Source organism: Pararge aegeria, chromosome 4 (assembly GCF_905163445.1).
Source record: "Pararge aegeria chromosome 4, ilParAegt1.1, whole genome shotgun sequence".
NCBI classification, from domain to species: domain Eukaryota; kingdom Metazoa; phylum Arthropoda; class Insecta; order Lepidoptera; family Nymphalidae; genus Pararge; species Pararge aegeria.
Genome location: NC_053183.1, coordinates 9,337,326 through 9,353,496, shown reverse-complemented (window position 1 = coordinate 9,353,496; position 16,171 = coordinate 9,337,326). Strand labels below are relative to the sequence as shown.

Below are 16,171 nucleotides of genomic sequence, written 5' to 3'. Positions count from 1 at the left end.
GTGAAAATAAATAAAATCCACATTTTGACTTGTGTCAACTTCATTATTATATAATCCTTTGGTGACTGGCTCGAAAGCTTTGCTAACGCGGAATAGTCATGTCAAAGAGACTATAAAGTTTCATGCCGCTCTTACAATTAAAATCTTCATTAAGATAAAGTACTCACAAAGTTTATTAAAGGAAAACAAAACTTAGACTAGGAGAGCTAGACGTTTCTGTAAACTCAATTAACTACAGTTTTTATTTTAGTTGTGAGTTTCTTTACGAATTCTTTAATTTCCTTTTTAAACAACTGGTTCACATTTGTAGAGTACGAGTAAGCTCTTCGATTACGGCCTTGTGCAGGATGAGGTGGGGGTTCGTCAAGAAGTTTTAACGTTTTCATCGATGCCACTGTTAACATGAAGTTTATTGCCGAAGGGTTTTTGTAACATTTGCCGATCAGGGGCTGAATTGTAACATCTGTAAGTAAGATCTTCGATTAACGCATTTCAATTATCAATATGAATAAAGTATGTTAAATATAATTAAGTAGCTGTCATTTCCGGGAACCATTAGTCAACAAAGTATTTTTCAACTAAATAGACCAGTTGCTTTAAAAGACTCAAGTGGTGTATAAAACTATCCACAGTTTTCGGTGTCAGTTATAATTTTTTTGCGTTACTCTGATATTTTTGGTGGTGTGTTCTATATATATAATACTGGAAGGAAAGTAGGAAGGTTAATATTTTGTATATATAAAAAGGTACATGTTAAAGGCTCCCCGCACCTTCGGATAGTCTGATGAGTTAGGACTCTGTTGACTTTCTAATTTCATCTGATTCTTATTCAACTGTCTTAAGGTGTGAATAATGCTGCAGAAATAACTTACTGACTCCGGCAACACACGAGTACATATCAATATGGCAATGGTTTATCATAGGTCTGTAATGGTAGGACTGCATGTTGCTAGACCATATTTGCGCACAAGCTGGATCGTATGTATCTAGACAGTATGTCGGGCAGGTGTGATTACAAGCCTGGTGAGCGCCAACGACGCTGAAGTCATATAGGCGTCGGCCGGTTATAAGAGGAACTTCCACCTTTTTTATATTGCAATATTCATCTGGTATTTGCGAAAGTCCTGAAAGTAAAAGAGTAAATTAAATTGAATGGTTATTTCTGGTCAAAATATTGAAACCAATGATTAAAAACTATACTGGGACTGTAGCAAACTTGAAGTCATGGAAAGCTGTACCGAATGGTTTTCTTTGTAACGTGTATATGAAATTAAACTTCAGTTGTTCTGTTAGTTTGATAGGTCTATAGACCATCACCGCTATTTTGTTCATGCTTGTATGGCGGTCTGTTTTAAAATTTTGCAAGTTAGACAGTAAGACCCTCTATTCGGTATACGATTGAGATTCTGCATGCATATATGAATCAGGCGACTGTGCAATATCATTAGACATGCAGCTTTTTCGATGGATTCGGAAGGTGGCCGTGGCTGTAATAAAACGACGCAAATCTATCAAGCTTGCGCTCGTTTGAACCTTTTTAACTATGACTCTAGTTCTTTGGTCTGATGATTAAGTTAGCCGATTATTAGAAGAATAAAAATAGATAAATATACTACGACAATAGACACATCGCCATCTAGCCCAAAAAAAAGCTGTAGCTTGTGTTATGGGTACTAAGATGACTGATGAATATTTTTATGAATAATATACATAAATATTAAATACTTATAATATCCAGATAAGAAATATACAAACACCCAGACACTGAAAAACATTTATGTTCATCACACAAACATATTCCAGTTGTGGGAATTGAACCCACGGCTATGGACTCAGAAAGCAGGGTCGCTGCCCACTGCGATATATAGATGCCCAAATAGTTATTATAAAAATATAAAAAAGTTATTTTTTTTTAGCAACTAATTAAAGCTAGCCGGAATAAAAAAAAACTTATCTTGTAACTGTAAAATCAATAATAGGTAAAGTACAAAAATCACTCATTCGACATGAACCTGTAAATCGGAATTGACATTGCATCAACCGAAGATAGCATATGTTTTGAAATATTTTTGTCACTTTTTGTCCGTCCAGGGCTGTTGCTTCTCCACACACCGGGTCATATACATTTGAGCACACTAAATCATTGCACGGTTTCGTGAATACTAAATACGGCAATACTAAAACAATAATTATAGATGTATTAGAAGTTGACAAAAAGAGTGCTATAAACTTGTATAAAATATTTACTTAATCAAATTAGTCTCACCTTGATAAATAATAATCAAAAGATTTTTAGAATAACTCATTTTTGAAATGTTGTAGTAATTACCGTAGGCAAAACAAAAACGATATTTTTATGCTATTGCATTTCTTATTTGACGTAAAAACCGACTACCGTTTTAATTGTTAAAATTGAATTAAAAATTCTTTATTGCTTAGAAGTATTTGACGTAAAATCGATTTCAATGCTTTTCGATACATACATTCAGCTAATAATATCTGAACATAAAAAAAAATCAAAAATTTCATCCTTAGTCTAAAGATCTTCATTAGATTAGGGATCAACCTAACGGTTTATACTTTTATTTGAGAAAAGGAGTATCTAAAGTTGTAGTTGCTTTGATGTGCGTGTGTGTGAACTCGACGAAGTTATTTGTTTTAAACCACCTCGTTGCTTGCATGCAAACTAAGTTGAGTATCAGATAATATATAGTCGTTCCAACTTATAGAACTTACTTATCAAAAGTATTTCCAGAGAATATAATGAATATCAACTAGGTACTACAAAAAATATAGCTCTCAAAGGAATCCTCCTAATTGATGTTAAAACTGAATTTGATAAAAGTAGCACATCGACTTTACGCGTATTTTAGTTTTGTTTAATATTTATCTATAATATACTACTCCGTTAAAATTATAAGCATGAAATAATTTATTTCATAAACATACTAAAAATGGACGACTAAATTAATTGCAGGTTTAATCGCTTATATAAACTGTGTACAGCAACGTGAAATAGGAATACGAGCTTGTGAGAATCTGAAACAAATAAATTTAATAAATAAAATTAAAAGTTGTTTTTCTAATAACTATACTCTTATGGCCTCCGAACACCATATCGACTCAACAACAGAAATTAAACCATTGACATGCGCGATTTATGATTTATTTATGTGACATAAAGTCAACTTTAAGTACGAGTACGAATACGACAAGTTGACCGCGCGGTGTCAACACCTAATTCACTCCAAACAACGCTTAATGTTGCATGAGAAACATTTTATTTAACATGATATTCACTTTAATGCAATTTTTTACATTTCAATGCTTTCAGTCAGAATTGCTATGGTGTGCAACGGCCATACGGTCAAAATATACTAACAGAACTATATGTCGCCATGGTTATAGAGCTAAACTTGTAAGCCGTAAAGTAAAGCGGTTTTTGGGATCTGAAAAAAAAAAAACCAGTTAGACAGAAACATGTATATGACAATTCTATAAGTATGCGTAGGTTACTTAGTTAAACGCTCTACTTCGTGGGTCCAACTGAAAAATGTTTGTGTGATGAACATGAATGTTTTTCAGTATCTGGGTGTCTGTACATTTGAACTTATGTTTATTATTCATAAAAATATCCATCAGTTTAGCGTTATGGGTACTAAACTATAGATACGCTTATACTGTCGTAGTATCATCATCATCATCATCACATCAACTCATAACCGGCTTAGTACAGAGCACGGGTCTCCTCCCAAAATGAGAAAGGCTTAAGGCCGTAGTCCACCACGCTGGCCCAGTGCGGATTTGTGGACTCCACACACCTTTGAAAACACTATGTAGAACTCTCAGGAATGCAGGTTTCCTTACGATGTTTTCCTTCTCCGTTGAAGCAAGTAATATTTTAATTACTTGCGTTAAAGTTATTATTTCCACTTGTGTTTTGAGAGTTGATAAAGCTGAAGTAGAAGATAAATTTTTATCCTTTCCCCGGGGAGCTCATTGTCTCCTGCCCATGCTAGTCGTGAAGCTGGGTCATTTGCATTTATTTAATTAAAAAAAGTAAGTATTTGCTTGAAGGTATTGTAATTAAAAAAAAGATAAATAGACCTTTGCATCAGTATCATCAAAGCACTTTGGCATCGGATGGTGCTGTTGTACCAACCACTCTCATAAACTGCGTTCGCCACTCCCGAGCTCTGCGGTTTTAAAAAAAACATATCATCTTATACAGTCATTATGAAGTAAAAAAAATATTTCTCAGTATGTAGCGGTCGGTACCATTAATAATTTTGTTGGAGATTTCTCGGTTTTTATAGTTTTCTTTGTCCGTCTCTAGGATGACATCTATCTTGCTCATAGTACTAAGTATAAGAACCTATGGCTTTTCTTGAGCTTTTTATAATAAAAAATCCATATAATTTTCAAGTATCACCACAATGTGAATAGCTTGCTGTTAACTAACTAACATGCCTTTTATGTTTTGCTTTTTCAAAATGCCGGCGAACCCGTTTGCTTCCCACAACTAAAAAAACTTATCTGTCTACAGGAGGATATTATATGCTTTATCTGACAAGTAAGATCGTTTAAGTTGTGAACCCGCGCTTAGATTATTTAATAAAGACAATTTTTCATGATGCAGGAATGTTTTCCTGATGGTGCAAAACTATATGTAAGTATCAAGATCGGTGCAGTGATTACGCCCCCCATATGTTACAAATAAACGGATCTACAAACGGACACACTTTCGCATTTATAACATTCGTATTGATTTATCATAATAAATGTAATTATACTTATACTTACTGAAGTGAAAATATCGTCCGCGTACCAACAAAGAATGCCAACTTGAGTTAGCGCCGCGCCAAGGAAAAATTTATTACTCATCGCCATCCATGGGTCCAGGAGCTGTTTGGGAATAGTATTGATGTTATGGGACAAGTGATTAATATGAATAATAATGATCTGAGTACTTAATGGGCAATTTGAAAAAAAAAAAATTCAATATGTTTTATTTCTTAGTGTTTTTGCATATGTGAGGCAGTTTTAAAAAAAGTGATGGAAAAATTAAATTGTCTTCAATAATACTAACTAATAATGACTACAGGTGGCACTTAGTAAATTAGTTTATTTATGAATATAATCTACAAATAATTATCATAAATACTATAATTTAACTGCTTGTAATTTTTAAACTTGTTTAGAAATTAAAATTGCCCGGTCATTATTCAAAATGCCTTCAATCAATAATAGGATAACTTTATACCGTTATTTAAAAATAAGCATAAATTATTTAATTATAACTTACAATATTAAAAACAACGCAGCAAATGTTAACGGAGCTTAGCAAGACGTTAATTAGAAAGACGACGGAAAAAGCATCTTCCAAATCATTTCCATATCTAAAACAAAAACGAAATTACGTTATGCTCAGTTAAGTGTACTTTTCTGTACCTAACTAAAATAAAGCACGAAAAATTAATGCTTATAAGCTACTTAATTTCTTCTGTTCCATCTAAGACTATTGTACACTACTAGTCTAGTATTTATCGGATATACACAATATTCATATAACTTTATGAAAAGATAGACGCCAGTGGTAGTGTAGCTGGCACATTAGCTTCGCTTGCCACAGTACGACAAGATGACAATGAGTATTACTCAGTGTCGGTTTACCGTAGACAAAGGATGTGACGTGGCATGAGTGGACAATTAAATACGTGATGGCTAATGCTCGTATTAGCACTGGCGGCTGCCTGGCTACCTAGCTAACGATTGTGTGGCTTACGATTACGAACGCACGTAGAGCACATTGAAGTGCGTAGATAAGTGGCTTGATATGGTCGATGGTATCATCAAGTGCTAGAAAAGCGCAACATAATGAAATTTATTATTATATTTATACAAAACTTCGCACCCCTTATCAAAAAATTTAGACGACCCCCCTAGCGAGCGGAGTAAAATATAACACAGGAACCCAAAACTCCAGCTTTTAAACTATCATTCTGCAAAAGGAAACGTCAATCCGTTGCTCTGTTCTGCGTGAGAGAAAGATAAAGTACCCAACTCAGTTTCGTATTTAGAATATGATAGTCAGAAGGAACTCTCAAAATCGTTCAAATCTCTGTTTCGAACATGATGTGTATGAAATATGTAGGTAGTTTTGTAATGAGAGCACCATGTGGGTATGTCAGTATAAGTGACCAATAAATCAGTTCAGTATCTGGGTCTCGTGGTTTTAATACACAACATTGGCGACAAGTGTCTAATAATTCGGAAATCCACGTTAAATTGTTAAAATAACAATGCCACTCGGTAAAGTGGAGAGTTTTCATGTCGGTACACAAGATTGGGACGCGTTATACAATTTATCGCGCTAAACAACATCGAACGTAACCTACACGTGGCCACTTTAGTTGGTGCGGATTGTTACGCGTTAATGTGTGATTTGTGTTCTCCTGTGCAACCTGAAGATAAAACATTCGACGAGTTAGTAAAGTTAGTAAAAGATCATTTGGAACCCGAGCGATCCGAGATAGCTGAAAGACATATTTTCCGGCAGAGAAAGCAACAGCAAGGCGAAGGCGTCAAAGTTTACCTACAGAATTTAAAACATCTCGCTAAGACGTGCAGTTTCGGGGCACAGCTTGAAATTAATCTAAGACATCAGTTTGTCTCGGGATTAATCAGCGAGGAGATGCGTTCGAGGCTTTTTGCGGAAAAGAATATTGATTATCGTCGCGCGGTGGAGTTAGCGTTGGCGCTGGAGGCAGCGGAGCGGCATGCGACCACGGCATGCGCTACGGTCGCTCCGGGCGCGCGCGCACTCTCGGACGGCGCGTTCAACGACGACTGCCTACACCGGGTGGGCCCCGTGCGCGGCTCGCAGGTGGCGGGCGGCGGCAGCGGCAACGGCGTGGCAGGCCGTCGGGCCTGTGCGCGCTGCGGCAAGGGTCATCCGGGGAGGTGTCGCTATCGATATCATTCATGTGATTTGTGCGGCCAAAAAGGCCATTTAAAGGCAATGTGTGAAATGCAAAAAAGAAGTGAAGTGAGTGCGAGAGTAAAACAAAATAGTGGTCAGATTTATTTTAATAATTCCAGTTCCGAAAGCGAGAATGATTGTCACTTTTATAATATAATTAGCGGTGGAGATGAGGGCCCCTATAATGCTCTTTTGAATATTAACAACGCAAGCCACAAATTTGAAATTGATACGGGCAGCAAAATTTCAGCCATATCGTAACAATACTACAACAAATTCTTTAGTATTTTTCCCATTCAAAGTAAAACTTTAATATTAAAGTCTTACACTGGTGATATTATAGAGACGATCGGTTACATTTTAGTCGATGTGGTATGCGGTTCCAAATCTGCCAAATTAAAGTTGCACGTTGTACCAAATGGGGGCCCTCCTCTCATGGGCAGAGCTTGGATAAAAGAATTAAAGTTATCTGTTATTCAATGTCATAATTTGTGTAGTGAAGACTCTATTGCTCTTAGCCTAAAAGAGGAATATCCCGAAGTGTTTGCGGAGGGGCTAGGCAAGTTTAAATCGCGATTCCGTTTGCGTTTAAAAGACGACACGCCTGTGTTTGTTAAGGCGCGTGCGCTGCCGCTAGCACTTCGGGAGCCGGTTGCGCGCGAACTCGATCGCTTACAGCGGGAGGGTGTTACTTACAAAGTAGACAGATCTGACTACGGGACACCTATAGTCCTGGTTGTCAAATCAAATGGTTCGATTCGTATTTGTGGTGATTATAAAATCACTTTAAATCCGCGTCTTAAAGATTTTCATTACCCGCTGCCTCGGATCGAGGACCTATTCAGCCTTCATTCAAGACTTCATCTTCAATATTCAGCGTCATGTTGTTCATTCACGGTCACGTGAGATACCTTCAGATTCCTCAATGGACGAACCAAGAATAGAACTCGTGAAGTCGCTTCAGTTTGAGAAATTAAGCGAGCGAGTGAATGGCTTTAAATAGGATCTCGCGTCTCATGCGGTTTCGGCCTTTGTTTGATCAAAGTTTAAGAATTATAATAGCGAAGTTGACATTACGTGATAAGTCTTTGATGTATTTTTATAACGCTGACGATGTTCTCATAGCAATCAATCGGCTGGATTTTTTTCTCGTTACTATGTTGTACAGCTAAACGACGTATATCCAATTGCAATAGTCGGAGCAACATACTTATATGACTGGCCATGGTCATGAATAGGATATCTGATCCCAGCATAGACCAAACTGATACCACACCTGAAAGAAATGTTTAGATTTAGAGCATTTTTGTCGAAGCTGGTAAAATTGGCAATCGCTGGAAGAGTAGAGTTTGAAGTCTGAGCCTCAAGTATATAATTGTTTTTTTAAGGTATTTGATACATAGAAAGTTAAGGGATTCTAAAACATTTTATTTGTTACTTACCTCGGTTCATTCGAAATCTGTTAATATTATTACCTTTTCAGACATCATAAAATTCTTAGATTAAGCCAAGTAAACTAAATTTACGAGAAATTTTATGTCTAAAGAATAATGAGGGATCAGTTAGGTACATTATATAATCAAACAAATAAAGGTAAAGATTAAAAATGTAAAGATTCCGTATTCGAAAGCCCCTAAAGTCAGTCCTAATATGGCATCGTCAACTATTCTGTAACAAGACTTAGTACTCCTTAAATGATGCTATTATTACCCGCGTAGACTTCAAAGACAAAGGCAAGTTCGTGGTATACGGGCTGCGTCTTGTCAAAGGGATAAGATAAGTGCCAGATGTAGCCTAAATGAGCAGGTGCTCCTTGAATCTTGTGGTATATGTATATCACGATTGGAGTTAAGTTGTACAGCCAAACTCCCAGTATATTCCAAAAGGCGTACCCTGAAACAAATTTGTGCATCAGTTTCAATTATATTTTAAAGAATTAAATCTTAAAAAGGCGGCCTTAACCCTTTAAGTGATAAAGCCACTTTTGCACCCTTACACTATGTACGTGTGCATGTGTGTGTATTTTGTCTTTATTTTTCTTTGTACATTGTTTCTTTGGGTTTTGTGGCAATAAAGTTATTCTGTGTTTCTATTATGTTTATGTTTTCAAAGTTGTAGATGATGCGACCTTGCTTTGCTGGATTAGGGTTGGCTCCTGGAAACCTTTGATGCATGGACGTAGTATTTGTATTAATATATACAGTCACCATTGTATTATTATAATGGGACTGTTAGCAGTAGCAAGATATAGTTTACTTATCGTTGTTCTATAAAGAGAAGTTAATGGTTTATTTCAGTCCAGTTAACTGAGATCGCGTGAAGGTACTAGCGATGTGTGGAAATGTATTTTTACTAAATTAAACAATTATTATTATAATTGGAAAACAATGAAATATAATGTTTAACAAGGAATTAACCGAGGGAAACGAGCCATTTCTCGGAAGGCTATAGAAGAATGGGTTTTAGTCCCGAGATAAACTTGGATTGTTAGATAATAAACAACTAGGTATAAATAAAAAAAAAAATCTTATTATACCTATAATTGGTGAAAAAAGTGTAAAAAGTTTTCTCTTTATGATTTTAGTCGTAGTTTGCTTTTTATAAATGACAAATCGTACAAATTGTGACGTGAAACTTAACAGTGGCATACAGAATTAGGGTTGAACACTAAAATTATATTACGTAATTATATAGTGCAAAACAACGTTAACTAGTGTAAGATTACTATAGAATTTATTTATATAAATTTATTACAAAATTGGATGATTCGTAACCGTGACAGTTTTTCATTCTTGATCTCAACAGCATCTTTGTCATGATCGGATATTGGCCACAAGTCTTCAAGCTTAGTCAGAAGGCTACGGAATATATCCTTCGTCCACCATATCGTTAACAATTTACCGAAACCTTAAAAGTAACATATTAAATTATTATTTATTTAAAAATTTAAATTATGATTTATAGCTTTGATTATTCGCCAACACGCCATAAACCTGATTGCCCAATTTGGAGCGTTGTTAAATTTTAGTTAATATGTACAACTAAATGTATCAATTATATAAAAAAATAGTAAAGGAATAAAAAGCTAGTTCGCATGGAATGGTGCCAAGAAAGCGAACTGTATTTCCGCGTTGAACAGCCCGGCTTAGTCTTTGCGCAAGAAATGAGTCAGCTCTTCCAGAAGAGGCAATTAAACGCGGTAACCCCTTTAATCTATCCGATTTAAATTATCTCTGGGCAACATTTCATATATTATGCTCAGAATACCACCATTACCATACCATACCACACATTTAATCCCTAGGGATTAAACGTTAAATAATGTAAGGGAGTTTGCGAGCAGATACATCATTTCATATACTTTAACCAAAAAGTGAACTACTTGAACAATGTTTGACATAGCCATCGCTACGCATCGCTCGCAGTAACTACAACGTTATTATTAATGCATCAAATCATTTGTTATATTTTCTTTAATACTTAACTTACTCATTGTGTCGTATCCAACAATATGTAAGCTGGCCACAAAATCCACCACTGAGGACGAAGTCACCAGTTTGTTGACAACGTAGTTTACTTGACCACTTAGTTTCAGAAACAATACCACTGCTGAGCCAAGAAACCACAACTGCTTCCAGACTTTCCATATGACGGTGGATGGCTTTTCGTCGATAAAAGAAATACCTATCTTTCGCGTACAAAAGTTGCATAATTTTAACGTTTCGTGAATCTCCCGTTTAGCAGTTTCATTGTTTTTAGCAGACATCTTCTATATCTAGATATAGTAGACTGAAACGAGTTCCCGAAACTGCTATTCAACGTAGAAGCACTTTTCTTTTATGTAACATGTGTAAGACCAACAATTTTCTTGAATTAATTATTTAAACGTAACAGTGATTTGACAATTATGGGGTATCTGGCATTGCAGGGTTGGTTCAGCTTAATAATTGTTGGGTTATTCCACATTGTGTCAGTCATAAGTCAAACGTTAAAATATACAATTTAATTTGTGCAGCGTTCGCCCTGACTTCAACTCTACGTACTAATTATGGTTTACATTTTATGGGAACCACATATTTCATAATGATTTTAAAATGTATGCTGATAGATGCATTGACAAGTCATTTCACTGCCTATACAACGTGTAAATGAAAACTAAAGTGATACTTCACAGGCTTTAGAGGTAAATTATGTACTGTATCTAAACTTATCTGTGGAACCAAAAACCTAATATTTTTTGAGCAATAGTTTTAACTAAAAGAAATAAGATACAGCCCTTTATGACTCCTGTCATTTTATAAGTTACGCGTCTCGTATCTTAGGTACTATGTGTGTAACGATATTTTAACTTCATTAGGGTTGTCATAAGTAAACACTTAGAATGTTTTGAATTCGTTTTTATGGAAAAATAAAAATGCTTCTTATGATTTAATATCTTTACAGGGTTGATTCCTTATGAAATATACGTATGCATCCTTCAATATTATTTCGTAATTCTGTTACACGTTGTATAATAAAATATCTACATCTATGAGTTGAATACAAGGTATAAAATAAAAAAAATGCTGCTGCAATTTGAGTCTTATCACTTAATAACAATCAATTAACAATTAATATAGTCAATATTTATTTACGTTTTGTACTCTTTTCCCATTAGAGTGTATAACTCTAGAAGTATAAGTGAGTTTTCTATTTAATTTTGACAATCGATACAAAAATAGATTGTATTGGTTTATTTCTAGTTCTGAATATACCTATATAGATTTGAAATAAAATAAAGTTGTTTACAATATATAGATTTGAAATAAAAGAAAGTTGTTCGGTATAGCTACTCCATTTATTTCAGGCCTAACTAGACAGTGACTCTTGAATTTAAAAAAAATAGAAAACATTTATAAATAGGTTTAGATTTGAGGGTATATATCTCAAAAAAAAAATCCCTAAAAATAAAATGAAAAATTACAAGGTTTGTATAACCATCAACAGGCTAAAAAGGGAGAAACTTAATTTTTGAAACGGGCTGTAATTTACTAGACTATATGAAAGGACTTCATGTGTACCTACGGTTCAGAATAGGATTTTTTTTTTAAATGTCGTACTTTCACGATGACACGTTACAAACCGCTCGTGTCATCGTGAGACAAAAAAACACCCTTGCCCCTTTTATCTCCAAAGTTTTTTTAAGCGGAAAATAAGAAATAAATAGTTTTGATAGAGCTTGGGTTACATTATAGTAAACATTAAAACTTCAACAAGCTACTTTTTTAGAAATCAGCAATAACTCTTTCCTCAGTTTTTTTTGTTTTCTAATTCGAATGGACAAGAAATTAAAATAAGAACTAAAGACTTGTCATCAAAATCTTTGATAATTTGAAAACGCTGTAAGTCGAGTTAATCATCAAAATAAAAATTAAATCAAACTAAATACACTCTAGGTACACCGAATACAAAGCAATAAAAAAAACACAATTAAAAGAAATAAAGAAAAGGCATAATAGGCGGTATTGGTGGATCTTTCAGGCAACCTACTATCAAACATTCTATCCACAAACAACACTGATTATTAGAATTGAACGAAATAAAACTAAAATATAAAGCAAAATCTAGTCGAAATACCCTAGTTTTTGATTGTTTCGAAAGTTTTGGAGCACGCGTCCATGGACTATTGGATAATACTATACTTAGTCAATATTAACTTCGTATAACTTTATACCATTTATTATAGTAATCATCTGACATTTAACAATAATAACTTTATTTCGTTCTCTGTTTTATTCTCTTCATATCCCTTTTACTATCTTGTAGTCTAATCATCATTTGAGCCCGGAGGGTTCTTGATCCCACATTCTTATGAGAGAGGAGGCATTTGCCCAGCACTGAGACTTTAAAAGGGTATAAGAATAATAATGGTTATTATAACTGATTAAAAAATAGTGTTTTCTTTCCTATCTAAACGTTACGTTTACTATTGATAAAAGTTCTAACTGCTTTTCCATTATTTCCCTTATTTTTATTGTGAAAAATTGTTATTGGCTGTGCAGGGCTAGCACAGGCAGGAAATTATATCCCCCGTTTATATCCCCTGACAGGGGTTAAAATTAACTTGTCCACCTGCTAAAGCGAGGGAACAGGGAATAGGAGAAGTTCAACCCCGTTTATTATTACACATATATTATTTGGATATTATGTCCACTTGTGCGCCAGTGCTCTGAGAGTTAATAAAGCTATGGGAGAAGATACATTTCTATCCTTTACCCGGGGATATTAATGTCTCCTACCTATGCCAGCCGTGCTGGTATAAGCTGTGAGTTATATCAATAAGTTATATTCTTTTCCCATTTTTAACATTAATTACAATTTAACATGTTACAATACAAGTTTTGCATGGCATGACTTATCCGGAATTAAGAAAACCCATCCTGATATAATTAAACACCATTCTGGTGTCCATAATGCTTGTTGTATATGCGCGAGGATAGCCAGGCTAAACCCTCGATTAAAATAACTTTAAAAAAAAAGTTACTGTAATTCTATTTCCCGTTTGGTCTAATATATTCGCGAACTGAGTGCCTACATTAGGCTATGCGGTGGGCATCAATTTCCTGCAACGAGATTCGGCTCAGCGTACGTCCTCACTAACGACCGACGCTCTATTTATTGCCAGAACCGTACGTGCTTTAATTTATTTTTCAATACTTTCTCACAAAATGGCTCATACGTTGTTAAATGTTTAAAGTTGACTGTACAATAAAAAGGTGAATTCCGCGCCTATGGATATAGGAAATATTATTTCTTTCTCAATACAGAGTGCCCAGAGTGCCAAGGGTCTTTCACCTGAAACAATATTGGAAAACAGTCATAATGTGATTAGATGACAGTCATGCACTTCCATACAATTTAACTTAAATTTAAGGCGATCAAAAAGGTAGACGTAAATTGAAAATAGCATTCGGCGCTGAGGTAGTTACCTACTGAGTACTATGAATTTATTCAAAACTGATTTAGAAAAAAAATCAAAAAAATAAAAGTTTTTGTATGCATAAAAAATGAAATCAGCTTTATTTTTTCTAAATTCTAATATACTTTTCTAGAAAACAATTATTAATTTTCGAAAAAACTAAACCTGTAAGGAAAATCAAATTGATAACTTCCTATGAAATCTTGAAAATGGAAAAAGGAATTCCGTTTATTGGTTAGATGATTCTTATACACTGTCTTTTTCATTATTTTTCCTTAATATTACTGCCGCATTTCATCTCGTGAACGGAAACGTTTCAGTGGCTTTGTAATCTTAACGACCAATCTAGAGGTTTAATTAAATTTTCCTCATCATAGCAGCGAGGTATAAAAATGAGCGTTTTTAAAAATACCTAATGCTGGAATATGGAATATATTTCACCTAAGGGTAAAATAACTTACACTTATAGTGATGTTAGCCTAGTCGTTAACACTTCGGCCTTTTTTTTTGGGGGACTGGACTCGATCACTGGCATGAAACTCTAACTTTTTGTAGTTACGGTCATTTTTCTTTCTTTTGCACGGGCTTCTCAGAATGAACATGCTGTAGTCCACCATGCTCGCCCAGTGCGAATCGGTAGTCTCATACGTCCGTGAGAACATTATGGAGAACTCTCAAGCACGCAGTTTTCCTATTGATGTTATCCTTCACCATCAAAAGGTAGAGGTGCATGCGTATCGTACTCGGTGCCCCCAAAAGGAAGGCTTGCTAGGAAGTCCTAAGAACCATTAGAATATGACCGCTTTTTATTCAATGATTCAACGTCAACGAGTCCTTAACTCTAATGCCCATTTTCATTAACGCGGAACAAGGCATCGCCTTAGTTAGAAACGGCTTATCTAAGGAGATTTCTAAGCCTCCGTTCACCTTTCACTAGTCAATTTTCATTAGGAAACTTCAAATTCAAATATTCTTTGAATTCTTTATTGATGTAGGCCTATCACAGGCACTTATGAAACGTTCATATATGTTCACATTATTGTTAGATAGTGTTGATAACTTTGTTCTTCAACTTAAACCTAAAGTTACGAGGGTTCAAACGGGCTCTGATCCTAGAAGATTCCACAACGAACTTTAAGTCGGGTATTTTTTTTTTAAGAACAAAAAAAAAATTAAGCTATAGTCAATTAATATTAAGCTATGAAGTTAGAAAATTCACATCCAAGCTTTTTCATCGTTTAAGTAATCCTTCATATTATAATAGAATTTTCTACAATATCTTTAGTTTTGATGGCCGATTGGCGCAGTTTGCAGCGACCCTGCTTTCTGAGTCCAAGGCCGTGGGTTCGATTCCCACAACTGGAAAATGTTTGTGTGATGAGCATGAATGTTTTTCAGTGTCTGGGTGTTTATATGTATATTATAAGTATTATGTATATTATATGTATATTATTAAAAAAATAATATTCATCAGTCATCTTAGTGCCCATAACACAAGCTACGCTTAAATTGGGGCTAGATGGCGATGTGTGTATTGTCGTAGTATATTTATTTATTATTATTTATTATTTAGTGTTATGTCTGTAAACAAGTAGGTACCTGTCTATATCTAGCTGTAAGGGAGCGCTTGCATGTGCAGAGTTATAATTTAGGATCTTATGTATATTGTTTTAAAGATCTTATTTGCCTACAATTTAACAGCTAAAACTTTTGACAGAACGTTTGTGAAATAAAAATCAGAAGTAGAGGATTTGCGACTGTAAAAAGCGTGTCTTAAGGGCCATTTTACCTTATAGAGTTTCATACGCAAAAATGACTTCTCAATCGCGAGTGAACAAATCTTGTACTGAGGCTGCTGGGCACACTTTAACGATTCGATTTCGACTTCACTGAAATAAGAGCATGAAAAAGTGACGTCTAGTGCTATAAAGTTGTTAAAGAAACTAAGAGATTGGTTATAAACGAGTGAACCACGCGTTGCCAACTCGTACTTTATTGACCTACTTCCCGCTTACAACACGTTGACCACGCGTTGCTGAGTCGTAGAAGATGCGTTACTAACTCTGACACTGCATCGACCATGCGCATACTATGTGGTAGGAAATCATTCCTAGCACGAGCTAGTCTATTCGGAGTCGTAGACTGGTTGACAACGCATTGTCGACTCGTAGACGTCTTGTGATCGGCTTGTAAACGCCGGGTGGGCCATATAGTAGAGCGATTTTCAAGGA

General features: G+C 35.1%; 2 protein-coding genes across 2 annotated transcripts; both read right to left on the bottom strand.

The window, feature by feature from the left end:
* Nucleotides 1–219: 219 nt before the first annotated feature.
* Nucleotides 220–2,374, bottom strand: LOC120623416. The gene is made up of 4 exons (XM_039889439.1): nt 2,267–2,374; nt 2,013–2,177; nt 873–1,124; nt 220–463 (listed from the first exon to the last, which is right to left on the bottom strand). The coding sequence occupies exons 1-4, from the start codon at nt 2,304–2,306 to the stop codon at nt 225–227; spliced, it is 696 nt and encodes a 231-aa protein (XP_039745373.1). The 5' UTR covers nt 2,307–2,374; the 3' UTR covers nt 220–224.
* Nucleotides 2,375–2,974: 600 nt separating this feature from the next.
* Nucleotides 2,975–10,748, bottom strand: LOC120623411 (odorant receptor 4-like). Its single transcript, XM_039889431.1, has 9 exons — nt 10,472–10,748; nt 9,737–9,889; nt 8,693–8,875; nt 8,060–8,258; nt 5,306–5,399; nt 4,804–4,905; nt 4,108–4,196; nt 3,383–3,449; nt 2,975–3,039 (listed from the first exon to the last, which is right to left on the bottom strand). Exons 1-9 carry the CDS (start codon nt 10,746–10,748, stop codon nt 2,980–2,982), a joined length of 1,224 nt encoding a protein of 407 aa, XP_039745365.1. The 3' UTR covers nt 2,975–2,979.
* Between the last annotated feature and the right edge of the window lie 5,423 nt (nt 10,749–16,171).

What these genes read in the sequence shown, in the direction of transcription:
- LOC120623416 (XM_039889439.1), bottom strand. Translation starts at nt 2,306, where the DNA reads ATGAGTTATTCTAAAAATCTTTTGATTATTATTTATCAAG. An exon ending in ATGTCAATTCCGATTTACAG is followed by an intron (nt 1,125 to 2,012) that starts GTTCATGTCGAA and finishes TTTTACTTTCAG; the next exon opens with GACTTTCGCAAATACCAGAT. An exon ending in CTCGTGTGTTGCCGGAGTCA is followed by an intron (nt 464 to 872) that starts GTAAGTTATTTC and finishes TCTTACTTACAG; the next exon opens with ATGTTACAATTCAGCCCCTG.
- LOC120623411 (XM_039889431.1), bottom strand. Translation starts at nt 10,748, where the DNA reads ATGTCTGCTAAAAACAATGAAACTGCTAAACGGGAGATTCACGAAACG. An exon ending in TGTTGGATACGACACAATGA is followed by an intron (nt 9,890 to 10,471) that starts GTAAGTTAAGTA and finishes GTTACTTTTAAG; the next exon opens with GTTTCGGTAAATTGTTAACG. An exon ending in TGTCTTTGAAGTCTACGCGG is followed by an intron (nt 8,259 to 8,692) that starts GTAATAATAGCA and finishes CATTTCTTTCAG; the next exon opens with GTGTGGTATCAGTTTGGTCT.